The sequence below is a fragment of the Alligator mississippiensis genome, chromosome 5 (assembly GCF_030867095.1).
Source record: "Alligator mississippiensis isolate rAllMis1 chromosome 5, rAllMis1, whole genome shotgun sequence".
Classification (NCBI taxonomy): domain Eukaryota; kingdom Metazoa; phylum Chordata; order Crocodylia; family Alligatoridae; genus Alligator; species Alligator mississippiensis.
In genome coordinates, this window is record NC_081828.1 from 9,720,769 (window position 1) to 9,743,851 (window position 23,083).

At 44.4% G+C, this 23,083-nt stretch overlaps 2 protein-coding genes and 1 long non-coding RNA gene across 9 annotated transcripts in view; 2 read left to right on the forward strand and 1 right to left on the reverse strand.

Annotated features, from left to right (window-relative positions):
• LOC102569440 (nardilysin) overlaps positions 1-10,397 on the forward strand; it is a 47,087-nt gene extending 36,690 nt beyond the window's left edge. For 2 of the 3 annotated variants that reach the window (XM_059727845.1, XM_006259612.4), the window contains 6 exons: positions 49-101; positions 793-876; positions 4,274-4,364; positions 5,354-5,470; positions 6,115-6,204; positions 6,952-7,979. In XM_059727845.1, the coding sequence (XP_059583828.1) occupies positions 49-101; positions 793-876; positions 4,274-4,364; positions 5,354-5,470; positions 6,115-6,204; positions 6,952-7,149 (633 nt within the window). In that variant the 3' untranslated portion in view covers positions 7,150-7,979. Of the gene's footprint in view, positions 1-48; positions 102-792; positions 877-4,273; positions 4,365-5,353; positions 5,471-6,114; positions 6,205-6,951; positions 7,980-10,290 lie in introns of those variants that run through there. The other variant, XM_059727846.1, reaches the window with a different exon arrangement.
• A 3,232-nt stretch (positions 10,398-13,629) lies between these two features.
• LRP8 (LDL receptor related protein 8) overlaps positions 13,630-23,083 on the reverse strand; it is a 252,239-nt gene continuing 242,785 nt past the window's right edge. For all 4 annotated transcript variants that reach the window (XM_019479236.2, XM_014598722.3, XM_019479234.2 and 1 more), the window contains 4 exons: positions 22,471-22,698; positions 18,791-18,859; positions 18,420-18,592; positions 13,630-17,080 (listed from right to left, as the gene is read on the reverse strand). In XM_019479236.2, the coding sequence (XP_019334781.1) occupies positions 17,042-17,080; positions 18,420-18,592; positions 18,791-18,859; positions 22,471-22,698 (509 nt within the window). In that variant the 3' untranslated portion in view covers positions 13,630-17,041. The remainder of the gene's footprint in view (positions 17,081-18,419; positions 18,593-18,790; positions 18,860-22,470; positions 22,699-23,083) is intronic.
• On the forward strand, positions 17,066-22,477 carry LOC132250729 (uncharacterized). 2 transcript variants are annotated; one of them, XR_009462316.1, is made up of 5 exons: positions 17,066-17,165; positions 17,467-17,508; positions 18,547-18,861; positions 21,223-21,377; positions 21,880-22,477. It is a non-coding gene; the product is annotated as an uncharacterized LOC132250729 (long non-coding RNA). The 2 variants fall into 2 exon arrangements; XR_009462317.1 differs by having other exon boundaries at positions 17,066-17,508; positions 21,223-22,477.

Sequence of the window (23,083 nt, forward strand, 5' to 3'; positions counted from 1 at the left end):
CTGCTGCATGTAGGAACATGCTCTGACTGAAATCATGCCATGTTTCAGATGCACATGGAAGAGCCTTGCTTCAACTTCCTGCGAACCAAGCAAACCCTTGGGTAAGTTCACTGTGTTGGGTATAGCTCCTGTTCAGCTGCTTTATGATAGTGCGTCATATCAATTTTGGTACTTCGGAGATGCTTTGGTGTGCGCTAGTTAATCCCTGGTATAGTACAACTGAAAGAAGAGTGTAACTTGCTACAATCAGTAATAAGGGCATCCTCTGATAACTCTGTTACTTGCTCACTTTTCTGTATGTCAGGGTTACGTCCAGTAACACTGCTGTAAATTAGAAAAGTTATCCACTACTATAGCATTTCCCTGAACACACATGTAAACAGAGGTGGCTGTTGAACTGGAATTAATTCCTGTCACATTTGCAGGTGCATCAGCCTCTTCAGGCCAACTGATGTGAACTGAGGGATGTTGCAACCCCTGAGTGCATGGCACCTGAACTGTCTGCATCCTTATAATTTGACAAGTCTAGTTTTCAGGAGTTCTTATAACACAAGTACTCAGTGAAGCCCATCTGCTAAACAATACACAGTTCTAGAAGGATGTCCCGAACAAGAAAAGTTCAATGCCACCAGATGTGAGAGTTTACATTGATATTTAAGCTAGTCCCTCAGGAACGTTTAAGTTGATAAACGCAGTCTAAATGCTAACAGTATTCTAATTTAGCAGTTATGGATTATATGTATGAATAAATTTGTCTTTAGGGAATGATTTTTTTTCTCCCTTTGGTTTTAGCTACCATGTATACCCTGCCTGTAGAAATACTTCTGGGATCCTTGGGTTCTCTGTTACTGTAGCAACACAAGCTACAAAGAACAAGTAAGTATCTTACTAATTAAAAAAATGGCTACAGAGTGATGATGATTCCACCTTAGGATCATTAGAAAACCGTTCAGAGCTAATGTCTACAGAGCTCAACTGAAGTGCACCTGAAGTTTTTAGCTTCCAGCCCTTTCGTACATAAAGCTTAGAGAATTGAGCTTCTGGAATCTTGTACTTTGTTTATCACAGTTTTATAGAATGAGAAATTATTTTCCAGTTGCAAATTTTAGACCCCCTGCTCACACTATTCACTTTGTGGTAGTTCTGCTGGTTAGATTGAAAAGTGTTCTTCTGGATCACACACAATGAGTTAGGTCTTCTTTAAGGTCCTGGATTTTTCTTCCCATCAGGTTAGGAGCAATCTGGTGTCATACAAATATCATATCACAGACTTGCATGGTTTTAGTAACTGGGTTATTTTTTTCCAGTGCATAAAATACCCCAAACAGCCTCATGGTATCCATTCCACATGAATGCATCAGATTTATTTGAAAGTGAATGTACTGAAATGTAAAGAAATTGGGGATTAATAGTGAAAAGTTTGGAGCATGTGTAAAGCTGAGCGGCTAATTATTGCTCTTGCTTATATGCAGAACATTTAGTTCATTTTAAAACAAAAATGGTCTGTTTTATTCTGTATCCGTTGTTACTGACAATAGAGTAGTGTAGAAGATCTTAATGTTCTTGCTAGATGTATTTCACCCTTGATCTTTCCCGTTCAGCCAGATAAAGCTCTTAGTAATATGTTGCAATGTCGTCACTTGGAAGTTCTTTGCAAATACACTGTTTGTTTAGTTAGGTGGAGTATACTTGTGGTGATGTGGCCGCAGAATGATTAAGACATTTCACTCTGGATCCAGCATGAGGCAAAAGTTTAAGCCTTATTTCATATTTGTGCTGAGGGCTGCCCCTTGGTATGGGTAGGTACATGGTCATTGTGAATTTGGGGAATCAGAGACTCCTAGTCATGTTGCTGGCCACATTACTCCAGTGTGTGCTGTTGGCTACAAACACCAATGTGCCTTAACCATATTAGTCTGCTGTCTTGGCTCAGACTCCACTGGCTTAAAAATGTCTGACTTGATATACACTACGACCGTAGCTTTTTCCATCTGCAGTTTTAATTTTAGTTTCAGTGCTGCAGAGAGCTGCAAGTGATGAAGGACTGGAATTCTCTCCATTGTCAAGCAGTCCTTATGGCATGATGATCCTCTCTGAAGGTCATAGGGATGGTCAGTGATAATAGCTAAAGAATAACACAAGCTGTTCCTCCTTTGCAGGGAGCTTGGGACACTTATTTCCTGGTGATCAGTCAGTTTCTAGAGTTGCCCTCTATTTCTCTATAATCGTATGGCAAATAGCACAGCTTTGAACACACTAATGCTTTATGACACACAAAAGAGCATTAGATTACTATGAATAGTAAATTACACATATTTTTCATATGCCAATGAAACCTTAATTTCAGTTTCAGAAAGGCAAATGAATAAATGAACTTTCAAATGCTGTTTTATCTTAAGCCCACTATTAATTTTTTTCAAGTTGATAGCTGACTGCTGAATTTTAAATAGATCTCTTGTTCACCATTAATTTGTAAAAAAAATAAAAAATAGATGCAGACAATCTGGAAACAATAGAAATACATGCACCTCTCTGCTATTACCTTGTCCCCCATGTGCATTGCTGCATGTTAACTCCTTGGAAATTTCAGTCCAGTGGGTACAGCAGCTGGGAATATGCTTCTAAACAGCTGTTACTCCTGTATCAGAGCTGCTTTCCTGCACCCCACTTACCTGTGTCTGAGACCCTGAGCTTGTGCACAGTCTTTAATGTAAGATAGTTTGCCAGTAACATGCCAGCAGTAGTAGTAGTATTTTCTTCTTGTTACATATAAAGACTGACCAGTTTTATCTGTCAGGTAACCATATTCCTTTAGACAGGGAAAAGTTGAAAATTGAAACAGGTAATGGCTTTCTTTTGCCCCTTAGCTAGGGTTACCATACATACGGGTTTTCCCAGACACGTCCCCTTTTTGGGTCCTCCCATCTCCATCCGGTCATTTTAAAAAAATATCAACAGATGTCCAGGATTTTGGTCTGCTCAGCATCAAAGTTTTCCCCGGCACTGGGCGGCAGCAAGGCTGAGGAGATGCCTTCTCCTCCAGCGGGGAAAGGGAGCAGGGGAGGGGCAGCAGGGAGCTGCGTGGCCACACCAGTGCCTTTGCTCATGGGGCAGGGCAGCTGGGAGACGCTTGCAGGGCTAGGGGGAGCAGGGAGCTGCGGGTCGGGAGTGAGGGGCACTGGCAGCATTGGGCAGGGCAAGGGACTGTGGGTTGGGAGTAAAGGGCACCAGCAGGGCTTGTGTGGGGGGTATAAGGGGCTGCGGGTCAGATGTGAGGGGCACTGGGAGGGATGGGGGGCTGTGGTTTGGGAGTGAGGGCCACTGGGGTGGGGCAGGGGATTGTGGGTTGGGAGTGCAGGGAACAGGTAGTGTCAGAGGGCTGCAGACTGTGGGTCAGGAGTGAGGGGCAGCAGCAGGGCTGGGGGTGCTGTGGCTTGGGAGTGAGGGGCAGGGCACAGACATATCACTGCCTCCCCACCCTCCCTCCCTCCCTGGCAGGTGTCCTCTTTTTTGAAACTGGAAATATGGTAACCTTACCCTTAGGAAACATGGGTATAGTCTTCTCATATCTATTCATTTGTGTGGATAGCAAAGATATTGTGAGGCGCTAAAGGTCCAGACTTTAAATTGTTCATTTCCCGCTACTTATTTATTATGTCCTTCCAGTGTTATTCATGATATTATTGTGGGTTCAATAAGAAATCATTGAAGTTGTTTATGTAACCAGTACCCTTCATTTAAGATAGCCATATGCAGCTTTTAAACTCCTTTCTGAAACAATAGCAGTCTTCAAACCTATATGTGGAAATATGGCATCACCTGAAACAATGTTTCATGCCAATTCACTGAGAAATTTGAAATATGTGATCAGAGCAGCTTTTTCTGGGTATTGTTTATAGCAGGCAGGTGTGTGTGTTGTGAGGGAGAGAAGCACCAAGAGTATCAGCAAAGGAAACAGAAGCAGCAGGCAGCCAGCCACAACCACAGAAACGCTGGTAGCACAACCTTGCTAGAGATGCTTTGGGTTGGATGCAGCCTGAAAGGTTTAGAGCCATGAGCTAGAAAACCATCCTGCTTTTCATTCTTCCAGCACTCTAGGAAACAGGACTTCTCTACTGTTTGTATAAAAAGAGAAGGTGACGTTAAAGCAATCCCTGCCTCCAGCGTCAGTTTATCCTCCTAACTGGAACTACCCGCAGAACTCTACATTTTGGGCAGTACTTGGATCAAGAGGGAGCAATATTATTTCTGAAGTTTCCCTTGTTTCTTTCAGCACTGAATTAGTTGACAAGAAAATAGAAGAATTTCTTGTGTGCTTTGAGGAAAAACTCAAGATTTTAACTACAGAAGCATTCAGTGCTCAGGTAACGAGAGAAGCAGTTGAAATGCACAGGGTAAGAATGGCTCTGCTCCTTTCCTGATGTGTCAAAAGCCACTGGCGTCCTCTTTGGGACGGAGGAAGTGGAAATATTTCTGTTTGTCAGGGCAGTAGGCATTGATGGTGCCCTTGTCTCTCTCGTTCTCGTCCTCCTTCTGGCCATTGCTTGTTTTTGTACTGAAGAGCCTATTTTTTGTGATGAGCCTGTTTTTTCTCACCCACCAACTGTCCCAATTTGCATTTTCACTGGCTGGCATTCTTGCATACTGGCCTCTGGCTTCTATTTTATTTTATTCCATCCAGGAAGAGCACAGAACAACTGCAGGTGCTTCCTCAGCCTGAAGAAGGGTGTTGGTACCCGAAAGCTTGCAAAGAAGAATTTTTCCAACTATTTTAGTTGGTCTAATAAAAGATCTCAGATTTACCCAAAGAACCTTGTCTGTTTTTTGTCAGGCATTTTTCAAGTGGGTGCATGAGAGGGTCTGGAGCAGATGTTCTTAGAGACAGCTTTGGACAAATGTGTATGATGTGGCTGCCTCTAACTGCAGAGGCCTGGACTCGATGACCTGGGGATACCTTCCAGCTCCATACTCCCGGCATTGGCTGCAGTGCATGGTGGAGTTTTCTGGGGTTGGCATCAAAACTAAATAGGGAATGCTTTGATTTTTTTTCATCTCCTGTGGATTTTGAGCCTCCCACCCTGTGATAGGTCTCTTGTTTCTCCTGATGGCTTTAGCTGGGCTCAGGGGACGTGGACAATTTTGTTCAAAGGACTCAAGAACTGTTAGTATTTCAGAACTTAAAGCAAATGCCCCAGACACCAAAATTGCATTTAGCACAAGTTAAACATTTGCTTTGAATAATGCACTAGACCACATCTTATGCTAATTAGGGTTTCTGTAACAGAATCCCCCTCCTTTCCCAAGGATGTTGGCTTCCCTACAGAGTAATAAGTATGAGTGTGTTTTTTCACAGGTCAGTGTTCTAATAAATATTAAAGAATGTGAGGATTCCTATCTTGGGGAAGAGGTGGACAGAAACTGGAATGAAATAGTGACACAGCAGTATTTTTTTGACAGACTTGCCCACGAGGTAATGAATTCAGCTTAATAATAAGCATCTTTTATTGTCTGTCTTTGTCTTATTAGATGCTTGCATTTGAAATACAAGGTGAAATTCTGCTCTAGCTAAGCCAGTGGCAAATCTCTAACTCAGGGGTTCCCAACCCCAGGGCCGTGGTCCAGTACTGGGCTGCGAAGGGTTGGCTGCCTTTCCACAGGAGGGTTGGCTGCCAGATCGGAAGTGACCGCGGACTGGCAAACTATGGATCAGCAGTGACCAGCATACTGCGGACCGGCAGCCAACCCTTTTTTATACTGAGTATAAAAAAGGGTTGGCTGCTGGTCCGTAGTATGACAGTCACTGCTGGTCTGCAGTTTGCCAGTCCTCAGCATAAAAAGGTAGGGAACCCCTGCTCTAACTGATCTCAGTGGGGCCAAGATTTCAACCTTAGTGGATATTGCTTCTTGAATAGAAAGCTTGATCTCATCTGCCTCGTAGAAACTCAGCAGTTCTGGGGCTTAAAATGTCTGCAACCGTTGTTCAGGGATGGATCAAAGGACAAGGTAATAAGGCTGGTGGAGATGTTCACATGCTGTTTAAGTGCTGGAAATGAGGATGTTGTATAATATCAGTGTAGTAGTTGGAAGGTTGAGGATTCTGTCCTTGGTTTTCAGATTGAGGCACTAAAATCATTTACCAAAGCAGACCTGGTTGACTGGTTCAGAGCTCACAGAGGCCATGAGAAGAAGGCACTCAGTCTCCATGTGAGTATGTTTGGAATCAGTAATCCATTATATTAGTGTCCTTCCCACCACTTTTTTTGAAATATCTGAATTGATAATGATTTCCTTATTTAAATTCTAGGGTCTTTCCTTTTCTTTTAGTCTTGCTCTCGTGATTGACTCATTTCAAAATAGAGTCCTGTGAAGATGCATGTAAAACAAATCCCTTCCTTCCCGGCTTTACATTTTGTTTTACCAATTTCTTCCTATACTCTGTCACACTTTTAGCTTCTCTCATTCCTTAGAGTCTCAGTACAGCAGAGACTTCCTATGCCAGAAGAAGGGTGATTGCACCCAAAAGCTTGCTAAGAACTTTTTTCCAACTACTCAGTTGGTCTACTAAAGGATATCACGAAGAACCTTGCCTGTAAATCAACCACCACTTTTTAAACATAGTTAAAAGCTAGAATTGCAAATAGCACTTCCTCTATCTCAGTCTCCGATCTCTAATTACACCCACATTGGAGGAGAGGACCACACTTTTAATTTAGTCTTTGTAGCATTTTCCTGGGACAAGGATTTAATAGAGAAGTCTGCAGTTTGCAAAATTCACAAAAGCTTTTATTTGATCTCTGCTACTATGATCATCAGGTGCCCATGGGAGAAATGTAATGTTTAGCTAAACTCACTTAGGAAATTGGTGGCTATGAACTAAAAGCATAGGTTTGACTTTTAGCATCCAGACTTTAAAGTTTTTTTCTGGTAACCATCTGACCTTTGAATTTTCAGGTGGTTGGTTTTGGTAAACAAGAAGGGGACTCGGATATTATAGCTGCCTCAGATGCTCAGCAGTGCTACCTTGGAGATATGCCTCAATTCATTTTTTTACCCCCTTCTTCTCATATGAAGAATACAGCTTCCATCAGAGATATTAGAGATTTCACACTAACCCTTAATCTCCTCCCTTACCATAAGATATTAAAATAAATTTCAGTTGTTTTCCTCTGTATTAAAGTGCATTTTTAATCATTGTCAACCTGTGAACATTATGAACCGTTTAGCCTCACTAAATGAATACGTATTGTCAGCAGGACTGGGTAAGTTAATTCCTTATTTTCTTTCAGATTTGTAGTAAATTATCTTGATACTGTACTCCCTGCCCCCCTCTGAAACCTGGAACAAGTTTATTTTTAGTAGCTGTTAATGGAAAACATTCTTTGCCCAAAATAATTGACCGTTTTTACCATCCTTCAGGTCATTTCCTTTCCTTGGATTTTATGTTCATTTTTTTTTGTATTCAGCTCAACATACTATGTCAATTTGAAACAATAGTAATCTGCTCTTTATATTTCAGACATATTATGTCAGGGCCCATGTGTCATGCTTCATTACCCTACAGAGGGGCATGGGAGAATCTCAGAGAAATAGTGCATCATGGCAGCACACTTCCTGTATGTAGAATGTGCCTCAAATGACATTCTAGGGCTCATGTACACGCCACAATTTTTGCCTTTTCATGTGCTACAACTGTGTGTCTGTTTGCGTGAGCGGGATTTCCAATGTGCTAAAGTTTTTCTTATTCATTAAACTAAAACTCCTTGGACGTAGTTTAGTCTGGCTCGCTGGGAATTAAAGCATCGCGTCCATGGATTTGTTGCGTGCAAGCACAAAAGCACTCAAAGACATGTAATGAGCCTCTTTGTTCACCAGATGGCGCTGCAACTTTTTTGTAGTTCACCCCTTTGCATTGCTTTTGCTTTCAAATTGCTTCCATTTTTTTTTCCTTGTGTGGCTTGCCAGCTCCCTACTTCCAGAGCTACGTGGCAGGACATGGGGTGGGTAGGGGGCCCCAGGCCAGGGTGGCGGGGGGGGCAGTACTGAACTGTCCTGCGCTCCTGCAGTGCCAGCCAGGGACCCAGCTTAATTCATTTGAAAACTTAGCGTGTATAACATAGATGTGACGCTTCAAGGCTCTATTAGTTTGAAAACCTAGTGCGGGTAAACACACGTGACACTTCGAAATAAACAAGTTTAAAGTTTATAAACCTGTTTAATTTAATAAGGATTAAAACCTGTGGTGTGTACAGGCGCCCCCAGTCAGTGGGTCCTCCCAGAGTGCAGGATAGCTCCCTCCCTTTCTACAGCACACCTTAGCACAACCTCACATCAGTGGCTGCATGGAAGGGTCCCATACAGCCAGTTGTGCTGCAGCACAAACACCTCTGTGGGATTTTGGCTCTTCTTTATGTTGCAAGCACAATATAAATGGATCACTATGATGCCTATTGACATAATTCTCCATAGCCTGGCACCCTGGAAAGCAATTAGTACTTGTACAAAGGGATTACCAAGAGGGTGTAAAATGCTGCAAATCATTGTGTGTAACATGCACTTTGCATACGTGCAAGCTGCTATCCAGTATGCCAGGCAAGGGAGAAACAGGCCCTAGTCCTGTCAGCCATGCTTCAAGCTTTAGTTCTTAGTTTGGAACCAGTATTATAATTCCTCTTTTCTATGGTTCTTTACTGTGGATTACCTGAGCCTTATGTGCTCACTTTGCTATGTGGTGCACATGTGCCCTAGCTCTCCTTATGCATCACACCAAGGACATGAGGAATGAGTATGTCCTGCTGCTTAGTTCCTCTCCACTACCTGACTTGAGCCAGAGCTTTGTGATGTCCTTCAGACCATAGTTACTGACCTGTTGGTCATGCCCTCACTTCTGGTTAACCTATTAGGCCTTTTTTGTAGCAGAGGAAAAGTTTATAATGTTGCTCCTCATTTACAGCTTGTATTTTTTTTTTAAAAAGCATGAGAATTAGTGAACTTCTTTTCCATAACAGAGCAGGATCCTCCTTTCTCCTGTTATAAAATGCTCTCTTCTAGATCCCTCAGCATCAAATACTGCTTCTCCAAAGATGGGAGGGTGTTTCTGCTAACCATGCTCAGTGTATTCTCTGGCTGTCTGGAGGCTTGCAGTGTGCCTGTCTTCACTGAGGCAGCATTCTGATCAAGAAATAAAACTTGCCCAGTTGTATATGTATACAGAGGGCCCCTGGTAGCAGGTTGGATTTGGAGAGCCTGTGCTGGGTATAGGCAGGCAAGGTCCTTTGAGTAGATGTGATATCTTTTACTAGACCACTTGAGTAGTTGGAAAAAAGTTCTTAGCAAGCTTTCGGGCACAATCACCCTTCTTCAGGCATCAGAAGTCTCTGTTGTTCTGAGACTCCAAAGAATGGGAGAGGTTAAAAGTGTGAGAGGATGTCAGTGAGAATGTAAATAGGTAGAAATTAGTAGAGCAAAAGGTAAAGCAGGGAAGGGAGGAGGGGAGGGAGAAGCAGGGGGGGGGGAAAGCCAAAGGTGAGTCAGGGAGACTACAGTAATGGTAATTTGAGGTAGAAAAAGGGCAGAAAAGTAGGGGAGGGGAGAAAGGGGGAAAGAAAAGTGTAAACGGTCAGGTCTGGCAGGTACCTAGTGAATCAGATGTCAGGCAGGTTGTAATGTGTCAGAAAGCCAATGTCTATATTGAGTCCATGATTTTTTGTATCCAGTAGATTTATGAAGTGAAGTTCGTAAGCTTGTCTACAAGAGGTGTTTTGTAAGCCCCTTTTGAAGTTTAGAACTGAGAGATTGGAAAAGGGGAGTGATTGTCTTGTGAGAAGTGTGCCCGCACAGGTTTGATTTTCAGTGTGCGTTCATTCTGGTGTACAGTTGCTGTTTGGCTTCTCCTACATATTTTCCATCAGGGCATGTAGTGCACTGGATGAGATATATTACATTTCTGGAGGTGCAGATGTAAGATCCAGGGATGACTCCTTACTGTGCTGACGGTTCTGTTGTGGGGTGTAGTTATTGTGGAGGTGGTGAAGATGTGTTGGCAGGTTTTGCACCTCTTGTCCTGGCATGGTCTGGATCCATGAGGTATGGTTTGGGTCACAGGGAATTTGCTTCTGGTGATGATGAGGTTAGTGAGGTTCGGTGCTTTTTTAAAAGCTAGGATGGGTGGTTCTGGATATAAGCATGGGTATAAGCTGTGTGCTGGGTATAAGCATCTTCAGCTGCTGTAGTCATCTTTTCTGAGGTCATGATGTCCCTTGGTAACATTATGCTGCTTGTATCTTCTTCCAGGATAAAAGTGCTTTTGAACTCCATGCTGTGGCACTTCAGAATATGGCCTTCCTGATGCAGGAGGAGTTGTCCTTGGTTCGTGAAAGGTAAAGGCACTCACATGTCATAAAGTTGCACTGCTGTCCTTTCTCGGGCTTCGGTTGGGCTCACTCCCACAGGTGGCAGGTCTCCAGCCTTGCTCGGGGGTGTGGTTTGTCTGCACTAAACCCTGGACCTTGTTAGGGAGAAATCTGTGAAAAGCTGTTGATTGAAGTGACTCAGAATCAACTTGTTCCAAACATTGCATTGCTTATTCTTCCACCCAAAGGCACAAACCATGCAGGGCCATGATATGAAACAAAAAGAGTCCTACACCTACCTTTTGTTATGTAAGTTTAACCTCTCTATCCATAGCTCAGGCAGGTTCAGCTAATTCCCCCCACCTCTGAGGCTTCTTGGCACCTTTCTGGGATTTAACTTCATGCAGTAAGGCAGGAGCAAAACAAGCAAACAGGGAAACTAGAGGTGCACCGATACATCAGTTCCATATCGGTACCAATATAAAGAAAATTGGCTGCATCGGAAATTGGCCTTATGCAGCTGATAATTTGGCCGATAAATGCTTGTGCATGCGCACAGCTGCAGTGCAGCACTCACACAGCAAGGAGCACAGCCTGGCAGTGTGGAGAGCTGCCTCCAGCTGGTAAGTTCATTGTGGTGGAAGGGGAGGTGGGGAAGGAAGGGGTGTGGTGGGGGGACAGATCAATCCCGCCCCACAGCAGTGAGGGAGAGGGCAGGGGCAGGGACAGATGCTGCCCAGCTGGAGTGTGGCAGGGCATGGGATGGAGCTGCGGTTTGGGGGTGGCACCAGCTGCTGCTTGCACTCCAGGAGGGCACAGGATGGGGTGTGCCCCCCGATGTGTACGGGGTGGGCGGGCTGGAGCCAAGGCTGCACTGGGCTCTTCTACTGGTGGCTGGGCTCAGGGCGGGAGCTATGGGGGTGGGGGGGCTGCAGCCATCCCAAATTTCACTACAGCTCCCTCCCCGTACCACTGCTGCCACACATCTGGTGCAGCCGTGGCTTGTCCCATTGCCACTGCCACCACGTGCCTGGTGCAGCCCCGGCTCTTTCTGGTGTGTGAGGGGAGGTGGGGGTTGAACTGGGAAGAGCCGGGGCTGTGCATGGCGGCGGTGGCAGTGGGAGGGAGCAACAGCAAAATCTGGGGTGGCTGCAGGCCCCTCTATAGCCCCCGCCCCAAGCCCAGCGCCCAGTGAGAAGAGCCCAGCTTAGCCGGGCTCTAGCCCGCAGGCATAGCTTGCCCACCCTGCCCTGCGCAGATCCAGGGGCACATGTGCCCCCCCCAGTGTCCTTCTGGGGTGCAAGCAGTGGGGAGAGCTGCCCCCAAGCCGCGGCTTTGTTCCACACCCCGCCATGCCCCAGCTGGGCAGCCCCTGCCCTCTCCCTCACTACAGGGGAGGGGTTGATCTGCCCCCCGCTTCCTTCCCCCCTCCCCTTCCACCACAACAGACTTATCAGCTGAAGGCAGCTCTTCACGCTGTGTTGGAAATCAGAGCGGTATCGGCTGATATGCCTCCTTAAAAATCGGATATTGGTATTGGGCCTAAAAATCTCTATTGGTGTACCCCTAAGGGAAACCAAGTCACGTAATATCCATGAACATATTACAAGCATTTTCCCAGTTTGTCATATTGGGAGGAGAACCTTGAAAGGGGCAGTTGAGAAAACCAGCTGATTCCCATTAGTATACTGACTTGTTTAATGCCATGTCTATTCCAGCACTGGTTGGTTTGCACCGATTAGAACTAACCAAGTGTGCAGATAGCTCTAATGTTGTTTTTTGAGCCATAAAACTGACAAAACACATTTTAAATACTGCCAATCTAAGCAAGGAGGAGAAATTTTGGGCTTGTGCCTTTGTTTCTTCATCACCATCTTGCTTTCTAAAACTAGTCTCAAATATCTGCTTGTGTGGGTCCCGCTCATAACATGCAATCTTTGCATAGGAATCGGGTGTTTCATCAGCCATGTCTCACGGGTTGTGCATGTGCTCTGCATTCTTGGTTGATCCAAGAATATGCATATGCAGTGGAGAAGAACAGTAGTTGATCATTTTAGATCACAGCTCGTGTATGAAATGTGCGACCAGATGACAGTGATAGTGTGACAGTTATGAGGAGTGCTTTGGAAATTTGGAAAACTAATGTACATCTCTCCATGTCAGCAGAGGTGGCAGGATTGCTTTGTTTTGGGTTTGCTAAAGCTAGAATTTGATAAAATTGAATACTTATACAAGCACCTGCTGGTAGAAATCTTGGGAAAAATGTAATGCCTTAGGTTTAAAGCGTTATCAGTCTGCAACCTGGGAACATAATTCTTCCACAGGTATCAGAATTTAACAGGAGAGGCACACAGCGTAGCTCCACGTCTTGATGAAATGTAATATATTTGTAATGCTTCCCTATTATTAGGTCATACCAACCTAAAACGATGTAGGTTTTAATTCTGTGTCACTTGTGTAAGAGCTGTGCTTATGGTACGTAACTAAACCAGACCCCATTTCTTGTATGATTTGGGGGTGAAAGAAATGGCAGTAGAGAAAGTGGGCTTGAGATTAGGCAGAATTTCCCTTCACGTGCATTGGGGTGGGGTTTGGAAGATGTCAAGTATTCAGGGTTGTGGCTGCCAAGATGCTGACCGAGGAAACTGAAAGGTATTAAGTAAGAATAATGAACATGGTGAGGGGGCTGGGGCACATGACTTATGAGGGAACTGGGCTTATTTAGTCTGGAGAAGAGCAGATTTAGAGGGGATTTAATAGCAACATTCATCTACCTGAGTGGGGTTCAAAAGAAGATGGAGCTGGACTGTGATCAGTGGTGGCAGGTGACAGAACAAGGAGAGACGGTCTCAAGTTGAAGCAAGGGAGGTTTGAGATGTATATTAGGAAAAACTCTCTCACTGGGAGGCTGGTGAAGCACTAGAACAGGTTACTAGAGAGGAATCTCCATCCTTGGAATTTTTTAAGGCCAGGCTTGACAAAGCCTTGGCTGGGATGATCTAGTTGGGGATGGTCCTGCCTTGAGCAGGGGGTTGGACTAGATGTGACCTCCGGAGGGCCCTTCCAACCCTCATTTTCTGTGACTCTAAGAACTGAAAGAGAATAAAGGCCATGTCTTGAATTAGCTTTAGGAAACAGGACCTGACCCGTTTCTTGAGACTTATGATTGGATGCATCTGTGTTTGATGTTTGCACAAGCCCAAGGTATGTTAGCACCAGATCCAAGAGCCATAACTTTTTTGTCTGTGTGCTTATAACAATAGAAGCACAGATCAGAAGGCCCAGATAAAAAAAATTTAATCTCTCTATAGAAACAGTGCACTGGTTTACAAACAGTCATTTGGTTTTCAGTACTCTTTTTCATGTAAGTAAAGCAAATGTTATATAGAGCAGTTCCCCTCCCTTCTTTCTGTCCATAAAAGAAAAACCAAAACACAAAAGGCACCAAGCAAGAACTCATTCTAACAGATCTTCAATATAACAAGACAGAAATGATTACAATGTTAAACAACATCCTAACAATCTCAACCATTATTTAAAATAATTAATTTCTTTAATAAACAAATTTGGTGGCTGACTTGTGATTAGTTACAAATTGGAAAAGATTTAAACTATCACTGCACAACAAATTCATTTACAATGATCTGAAAAAAGCGCAGCTTTTTATACACGATTTGTACAGGCTTTTGTATTTCTTTTTTTAAAAAAGTATCAAAATTGTAGAGCCTTCAAATATATGTACAGCTTTCAGTTAGTTGCAGTGTTATCACACACACAGCCTGCTCTCCAGTTCTGTTTCTGGTTCATGCACACAGTGCATGGATTTGTAGTAACAAATCTTAAAATAAGAACTGGAAATCCCAGAACCACATTTCTCTGTTCCTTCCCCCACCCCTTCCCCCTTCATGATTTTTTAAAATATTTGTTCTTAACCTCAAATCCATTAGGAGGCCTGATTCCTTAAAATTCACATACTCTTTGTACAAGTATTTTGGAATACCTGTTGTTTCCATGATGCATGCTATATAGCTTTATCCGAACACTTTGCTCCTTTACTGACACTTGAAAACCAACTTTATTCCCACGGTAAATTTTATGAAGTTTTGCTTCAAATCCCCACCTTCAGTTTGGATTTTTGCACTCGCTTGTATACAGAAACTGTGACTCAAGTACAAACGCAGGGAGGATTTCTTTGCAACCCTTTGCTCAGTTTTAGGATCAAGTCCAGTAAAATACTGAATGCTTCTTGAATTCACTTCCCATACAGTCAGCAAGACTCTAATTTGAAGCCCAGTGAACATCAGTGGAGCTTCCATTGAGTTCAAGGATGGGTTTTGGATAAGGGCTGTTGAATTAAAAGTGCTCAGCACCTCACCGGATGGAGACCATGCATAGCAGATGTTTCTGGCAGCTGTAGCTCAAGGAGGCGAGAGCAGTAGAAGTTTGTACTGAATGCTGTGTAGGAGGCAGGGGATAGAAATGGGAAACACCAGAGCACTGGCCCAGGAGCACAGCCCAGTGGAGAAGGCCAAGTGAGCTACCTGCTGGTACAAGCACTGTGAGGTGGGAGAAGCTGAGCTCCTTTCTCCCAAGAAGAGGCAGTAGTGCTGGAGTGTTAGAAACACCCTGCTGGGCAGTTTGGGTGGGGTGCGTGCTCTCTTGCTGCTACTGGGGAATATTAGTATAGCATTGGTCAGGCCTAGGTAAAAAGCTAATGCAATGGCCAGGCAGACTAGGGGAGGGGAGAGCTTAAAGAGAGGGGAAAAGTATGACCCTAATTAAAACTGCAAATTCACAGCCTCCTCACTCACCTTCCCCCACTCTTGCCGCCCAGGTAATGCTGCTTGCATGGAAGAAGGAAGCAAGAGTGATTGTGTGCAACAGGAAGGGGATACTTCAAGGCTATGAGGCAGGTTGCTGCACATTTTGCCATCCCAGAGAAACATCTCCAAGCCACGGGATTAACACAGAAGTGTGGGACTCTTCACTGAAGTGAGTGATAATATGTTCTGCCAATAAATTAGTAAAATGTAAGATTTCTCTGATGCTTCCTCGTGCTGCAGCAACAGACAGTGACACCTGAAGTGATCATTATTGTTCGAGGTCATGATCTCCTCCCAGGGGTAATAACGTCCACTGCAAACATCAGACAAGGCTGGGTCATCACAGAGTGGTATGATAGATCACCAAGTCACTTACAGCTTTAGGAAGAAGTGGGAGTGGAAAACAACTGTCTGCTAACCCCTGGGTTGTTTTCACATTCCTCGTTTCCCACAAGATGTTCAGTTATCTTGCCAATAGCTCTGAATTCCAAGAGAATCAGCTGCTTTTCCATGTTTTACCTGCTTGCCCATTGCTCTGTTTCAGGTACAACCAGATACGGTGCTGGATGATCCAACTACAGTTGCGTGCGTGGAATGTCTGCTGTGCTGTTAGTTATTCCAGGTAGACGAGCCTGCTGTGCTGCTATGAGCTCCAGGGATGGGGAGTTGGGTATCTGTGCTGTGGAACATCTGTTCATTTTGACTGAGTATCAGTAATCATCAGGAGCACAGCAGGGTGAGGAGAGAACCAGCAGCGAGAGGGGAAAGAGTTTTTTTGTAAGGAGTCATCCCAGAAGGACTCACTTTGGGTCTATATAATTATGTGGCTGATTTGCTGCTATTGGAGCAAAGTTACTCTTTAGAAGAGGAGGGGAAATTCATGTGGAGCTATGGACTTCTTTAAAAAAAAATCTTAAACCAAATACCAGCATGGAGACACATCCCTGCCATTTGGTGGGCTCCAGCAGTGTTTTATAGAAGCTGCTTCTGTCCGAGATACCCGAGCTGCAGAGAAGTTACAGTCAGGAAACTTCACCGCAAGGAAAGAAAACCAAGTGCGTAGAAAGAAAATCAAGGGTGCCAATGCCCGAGTCCGAGTTAACCTGCTCATGCAATGCGGTGAACCACAGCAGGTTCATTCTGGGTTCACTCTGTCTGCTGATTAACTCACTGCGTAGCTGGTTCTTCCTCAGTAGCTTTAGATTTCAAAGCAAATTTTCCACAAACATCCCTTAAGAATTCAGTTACCCCTAATTCCCACAGACCCCTACTACTTAGGCTAGTAGTTTAAAATATATTTTTATGTATATATATTTATATATGTATATATTTATATGTCTATATATCTATCTAGCCCAGATAGATATATACACAGATAACCTGTGCACGGCAAGCCAAACATAACAAAAATAAATACTCTCACCCCTCTAATATATTTACAGAACAAATCTTATATCCAGATTTTGTTAATAAATATTCTAAACGGCTTGGATAGACTTTTCTTACTTATGTTGGTAGATAGCCACAAAGCAAGTTTGATGTATTTACAAAATCTCTACAAATATAGTTTTAAAATGACGCATAGCTACTGACCCTGGGGCCTGGCTGGTTATGTACAGTGAGTTAGTAGCTCAGCAGTAGCCTCTTCACTATCATGAATGGGTAGTGCAACAAGTTAAAATGTGTATAAAAGATTATACATACAAAACTCTCACATCCTTTGGATGTTTGCAGTTCATTATAACTTTGTGGTTACCCTTCTGCAACATAAATAATAAGGGGAAAAAAGTAGGTGGGATCCATGATCCAAAGCGAATCTGTTCAGTGCATATAATTGTCAGGTATGGTACTGGAGCAGTGAGCTGGTCCTCATGGTAACCCATCATCTTCCAGACTTAATGCTACACGCTGTGGAAGAAGGAAGACACAGTAGCAGCAAATGCTTGAGTCATACATCCCAAATCATTTTCATCTCTTTGGACTGGATGCTGAGGTACCAATCCGCACCTTTTGTCACAGTGATGTCACTGGAGTGAGGTATTTGCATGGGAAAGGGGGTCAGAACTCGGCCTATTGTGCCTCTCACTCCCCACATCAGTACATATTCCCTTGCAATACAGAGCCTGGAGAAGCGAAATTGGTCTGATGCTCTTTGGTTTGGAGGTAAGATAGCCGTGCTATTGCTGCCATTAGTGCTTGTAAGGCAGCTATTCCTACATCTTGGGCAAGCTGGCTGGTTCTTGGAGGGCTACTCCCTTGAAGAAACAATTCTCCCCGGCTTTGTGTCTCCTTAGGTGGCCAGGCCCAAACGTACGGTCACAGGAGAGCCGGAAAAGGTGAGCATTTCCTCTGTTCTGTTGCATTGTCACCATGTGCTAAAGCCATTTACCTTGACTCCCTACAGAATCCCATTCACTCTTTCCTGTAGTTCTTTTGTCTTCATGAGTTTATATCTAATTACATTATAGGACAAATTGTATTCCCCTAGGAAAAGGACCTGGGTGCTCTTTGGCTTGGCATTAGTAGAATAAAGACGGAAGATGAAAAATAGCACAGCACAAACAGAGTGCAGGCTGGGATTAAGAGAAATTCCTTCTCCACTAGGATATGGCCTAATACTAGGTAGCTTTTAAGGTACATTAATTGTAGCTACACTGTACTCCCTGCTGGCTACCAGTAATGGTGTAGTAACTACAGCATGGTGCTCAGTGCAGGCTGCAAAATCCTCCCGAGAAGCAGAGTAAACACTTGGGTGCTCTGTGCTGCAGCACCCAGATGCCCACCGGTGTCTGAGTTAGCTTTAAATTGGCTACTTAAGGTATGTATGTGCTTCACTGAAGTGATGGTATAGATATACATTGGGAGCAGTGGTTGTCCTTGTTTTGTCAGCTTGTCTACGGCACAGCCCACTGTTTTTGCCATATTGTCTTATTAGTGGTTAGATGCTACAGTGGTGGGCATGGTAGACATATCTGAGAGACTTAAATTTCTCACTAGAGTGCCTTGGGATGCGTTTAATCCTGCATTTAACATCACTGAAAATGAAGTACTGACTAGATAGATGCCTGGTCTGCAACATGAGCCACATGCATGTGTAACGTTAATCTAATAAGGAGAAGCCCTTGTCTAATATATTATGTTAAGTAACCATAACCATTTGAACAATTCTGATCAGCTGAGAGAATTCTGTACCTAAACTCACTCAACAAGATAAGGCGTTTTCTTTGGCAGCTTGTCAGATACTTACTGCTGGATAGACGTGCCCAATCTGTGCAGTCCTCCCAATATGGATCTCATCTTCATCTTCCTCCTCTGTTGTCTTCCTGTACACAGGATTGTCAAAGTTCATGCTTTTTGTGTTCTTCCGTTTCCAGTTCCTCCAGATGAGGTACCCTCCCATGCACAGCAATCCAATGACCACTGAAGAAGAGAAGGATACAGTTGTCAGCTGGCTAAGTGGGAAGGGCAGAAATTCCCAGACATATTTTCATGTGGACTTCTGTCCTGTGCCCCTCCCCCTGGCCAGACCCGCACTGCATCGTTCTGGGAGCACCAGGAAAATCTTTTACCTAAAGGTGCCAGGCTAGTCTTCTCCAAGCCTAAATCAAGCCTACTTACCAACAGGAACTACAATCCCAACAACAGCTGCTGTGACAGTGGAGCCAAAACCTTCTGCGTTATTAGCATCTGTAAGTACAAAAGAATAGTTTTGCTGAACCACACTGTAATCATATTGTATCTTTACTGCCAGGTCTAAGGATATTTGTAATGTCCATGGCATAAAATACATTTAAAAAGTATGTGAGCTGTAAATATTGGCATAGATTGTTATAAATATATGACAGGTTGTTACCAATGTATATCGTGCATATTCCACTATATTCACATATACCAGTACACGTCTTTATATGGCACTTGAGAGCTATCAGTGAGCAAAAACATCTAATCATAAAATAACTAGGAACCTGAACCAGTGGGCTGACATCTTGCTAAATCCCTCAGGATCCTGCTTCTTCCAATATAGCTGTGTCGCCAGTACGCAGACCAGTTTCGGAAAAATGACTAACAACATGGAAACCCAGGACCATCAAGCTTAAGCACTCACAGGTGCTCTAAACTGCCACCAAGAGCACAAAGAGGAACCTGATCTAAGAGGTGATGAGATAGCAACTCTAGCTCTCATTGCCAGCGTGGGTCCTGTTTGATGCGAGCTGTGCATAGCTGCCTGTAGCATCAGGCTTTAGTGCCAAGAACACCTGCCTGCCCCACACAGCTATGGAAGAGCTCAGCAGATGCCAGCATTGCCATCTCAGCCTGTCCATGCTGCCCCTGGGGCTGAGGGATCACTCCCACTCTACTCTGGCTCTGAATGTGCTGTCCCACAGCATATCTAGTTTTCTGTTGACCTGGAAAAGCAGGAACTGTGGGGCTAGGAATTGGAGCAGGCCTTCACTGTCAGAGCACTGGAGCATTAAATATTTGCTGAGCGTAGGAGGTCTCAGACACTGCCAGCCTCCCAGTCTGAGGATGACTTAATTTGGGCAGAGATAGCTCGAGGGCGCAGTGATCCAGTGCCATGTAGTTGTTTCTAGTACTGAAAATCTTACAGGAATTCCTTGTTTAATGGCTCTTCCTGTTGTTCATAGAATGAGTTTAATACCAGCTGTCGGCATCTGTACCTCCTCATGGGGTAGCTGCCTCTGGTTCTAAGTCTGAGTCTGTCTGTCTGCTTGCCAGCTTGTGCCTTGGTGTAGCTGCTTCTCAGAGGCAAATAACAGAACAAAAGGTGCTCTGTGCTTTCCAGAGATGGAGACAGTAGGTAAGACTTATCCCAAAAGGGATTCTGATTCTTTCCCCTTGCGGACAGTAATCACACAACCGGAACATGGATTTAACTGACATCAAAAAGAAAATAAATGTGCCTGCATATTAGTAACATTACACCACTAAGAGAGGAAGAGAGGAAAGAGCGTATCCACAGAGATGGGCCTTGCATTGCTGCCTCTGCCAGGGAAGGAGAACAGAAAAGGACTCGGGGTGAGATGCTCAGTGGGTGTGTAGCCAGGTAGTGCCATTGTGTAACGGAAGTGCAGAATGGACACCAGCTGAGAATCTGGTCAGCTGAAGACCATGGCAGCGCTCAGCAAAGCAATCTGTTGTAGAGAAGCAAGTGGTAGACAGATGGCTAAGTGGTGCTATTTGTGCATGCAGTCTGCAGGCAGAAAAGAAGAGAAGCAAAACTTTTAGTACCCTGGCATGGAACGAAAATTGTGCATGTGCATCAAAGGGACTGTAGGTGTCCTTTACGTTACTCAGAACAGCTCCCTCTGGTAGTGACACACAGTGATCTATTGATCAGCCTGGAGATGAACATAGTCCATTGTGCCAGCACAACAGATTTGAATTAGCCACATGTAAGGACTTTGCTAATGCACACATTGTTATTGGCTGTAGTCAAGTTCAGCCTGGGGGGTGACCTCCAATTCAACTAGATATTGTGCTCAGAATGGAAAACCAATCCATATGAATGCCTCGTTCTTCAAAACGTGTGCCTTGTGTTCTTACAACAGGAGATTAGCGCTAAGATCAGAAACATGCTGTATTTGCTCAGACAAATCAGGAATAATGAAAGGAAGATTCACTGTGTTTTAACTTCTGAGCCACCAAAGTGTGGATAATAATTTAAATGAGAATTTAGCCTTTTACATAAAGCTCCATGGCAGGTAACTCTGTTTAAAGAGACATTTGCCAGTTAATGAGACAGAGTACATCTAACCTGAACAACTGCAGCACCTAACATGTTAATAAAACACCAAGGCAAATAATTTTCATTTGGGGTTTGGAAGAAGTGCACAGGTAATGCCCATAGGAAAGAATTTTAGGAGCTTGGTGCTGTTTTCCCAGGAGCAGTAGGCACTGTCTTGTGTCCAGTAACACTTTGCCTCAGAGATGAGATGGGGGATAGTTTATTTTTTACACTGCTTCCCAGATGTCTGTTTTCCTCAATACAATGTTCTGCAAAGCCTGAGTTTTTTTTGCTTGTTTTTGAGGTGTCGTGCTGGTGGAACAGGTGCGGCTGACAGTCTTAAAGAATGAAACCCCCTGCTCCAAGCAGAACAAGTTATTTCTGGCAAGTCAGGTCAGCTTCTCTGCCTTGCCTCGCCGGTGTGCCACAGCTCTGAGGATTATATCCAAGAGTGAGAAGGTAAGTGGCTATTCAGTACTGAACTTCTGCAGGGGCATACACCAAGGGAGCCAGCTAGTGTTCCCTTTCCGGGCCATCTTTTGCAATGCAGAAAGCTGCCCCCCCAGAATGTTCATTCTAATGCAACACTTTGTTGTCAGGCATGTTTCAGTCTGGATAACATGAACATTCAGGGCATGGGGCCAAAACAGATACAGCTTTCTTTACAAATAGGAATCTTGAGTGCTAATAGATGAAAGGCGAATCCCAGGCACCTGGCTGGGTAAGGCCCAGAACAGTTCTACCCGATGCAGTGATTCAGTGGCCCAGGTGACCTGTCTGTATGAGGGCTCCCATTGCTGAGAATACCAGCAGAAACAGCTGTTAGCAATGGTGGTGTGCCCCTATCATAGCAGGGCCTCGCACATGGACTTTGCCTGTACGTGTGTAAACACATGCACTGAACTTTTGCTCACACTAGTGAGCTTCCACTTTCTAAAAAAAAAATTGCATCTTTTATCAGCGTAGTGGCCTGCAAAAATGGAAGACTGGCACAGGAAACAGGTCCTAGCGGTAAATGAATGCTCCTGCACCGACTAGACATCTGGTGGGTGTTCTCTTCTTATCTCTCACCACCTCCATTTGCCTCTCATTGCATATTCATGGAATAGCAACTTGGCAAAAATAACTCGCACAAAGATTTACTACTCGTACCCATTTATATCAAGCATTTAACTTGCATCAGGACATAGAAGCTACCCAAAATTCCAGCTACACTTGCTCACAAGGGTTTGAGATCAGCCCTGTGCATGTCATGGAAGTCTCAATGTGAGGGTCCTCTCCTCCAGCACCAGCTTTACACCAGGTTCACACTGCAGGAGGGAAAGGAATCAAGTAATGGTTTCTTACGTACAGACAGGAGGCGTGCAGAGAACCAGGGATCCCATCAGTTACCATGAAGGAGAACTGCACACAAAAACATATTACTTCTGCTTATCTGTACGTGCCAGTGTCTACTGTGGTTCCAGCATGGCTAGCCGGCCACACCTCCTCGTGGCCCACAGTACTCTCACTCCTAGCGGAAAGAACAGCAGTAGGAACCTGGTTGTCTTACAGTGCTGAGACAGATTGCTGTTTCCAGTGGTCATTAATTCTGAGCCCAGCAGGATGGATGCAGTTGTGGAGAGGCGAACACTTGGCGTCGTAAGGGGGACTTGTAGCACAGCTCCTGGGCTCTCCATAGTGGCACTGCTGGTGTTGCCAGCGGTAGCAGCAATGGCGGTGGTAGTGCTGGGTGCTGGAGTCGTGGAAGTCAGTACAGTAGTTGAGGTAGCTGGAAGATCTGCAAAGCAACCCCAAGCAGTTAAAGCAACAACAGTGAATGATGGTAAAATGGACTGGGAACAGCAGTGCTTAACTACTGGAGCAGGACAGTTCCTGCTCCTACTTGCTGTGTAGTCCACTGCCTGTCAATGCCACTCCTCATCTGTAGAGATAACATGTACCAGTCTCACAAATTTTAATGAGCCCAACTCATTAACAGGTATTAAGGTGATTAAGAAGCTCAAATCTTAGTTGTGTTGGAAGCACAGGCTCCCAGAGAACAGAGCTCTCCCCCTAGCAAACTAGATGCATGCAGGGTAAAGTTCACTTCTGGAAACACCCAGGAGGAGACTAACCTTCCTCAGGGTGCCTGGCCCTGGTGACAGATCTGCCTGAGACTTCAC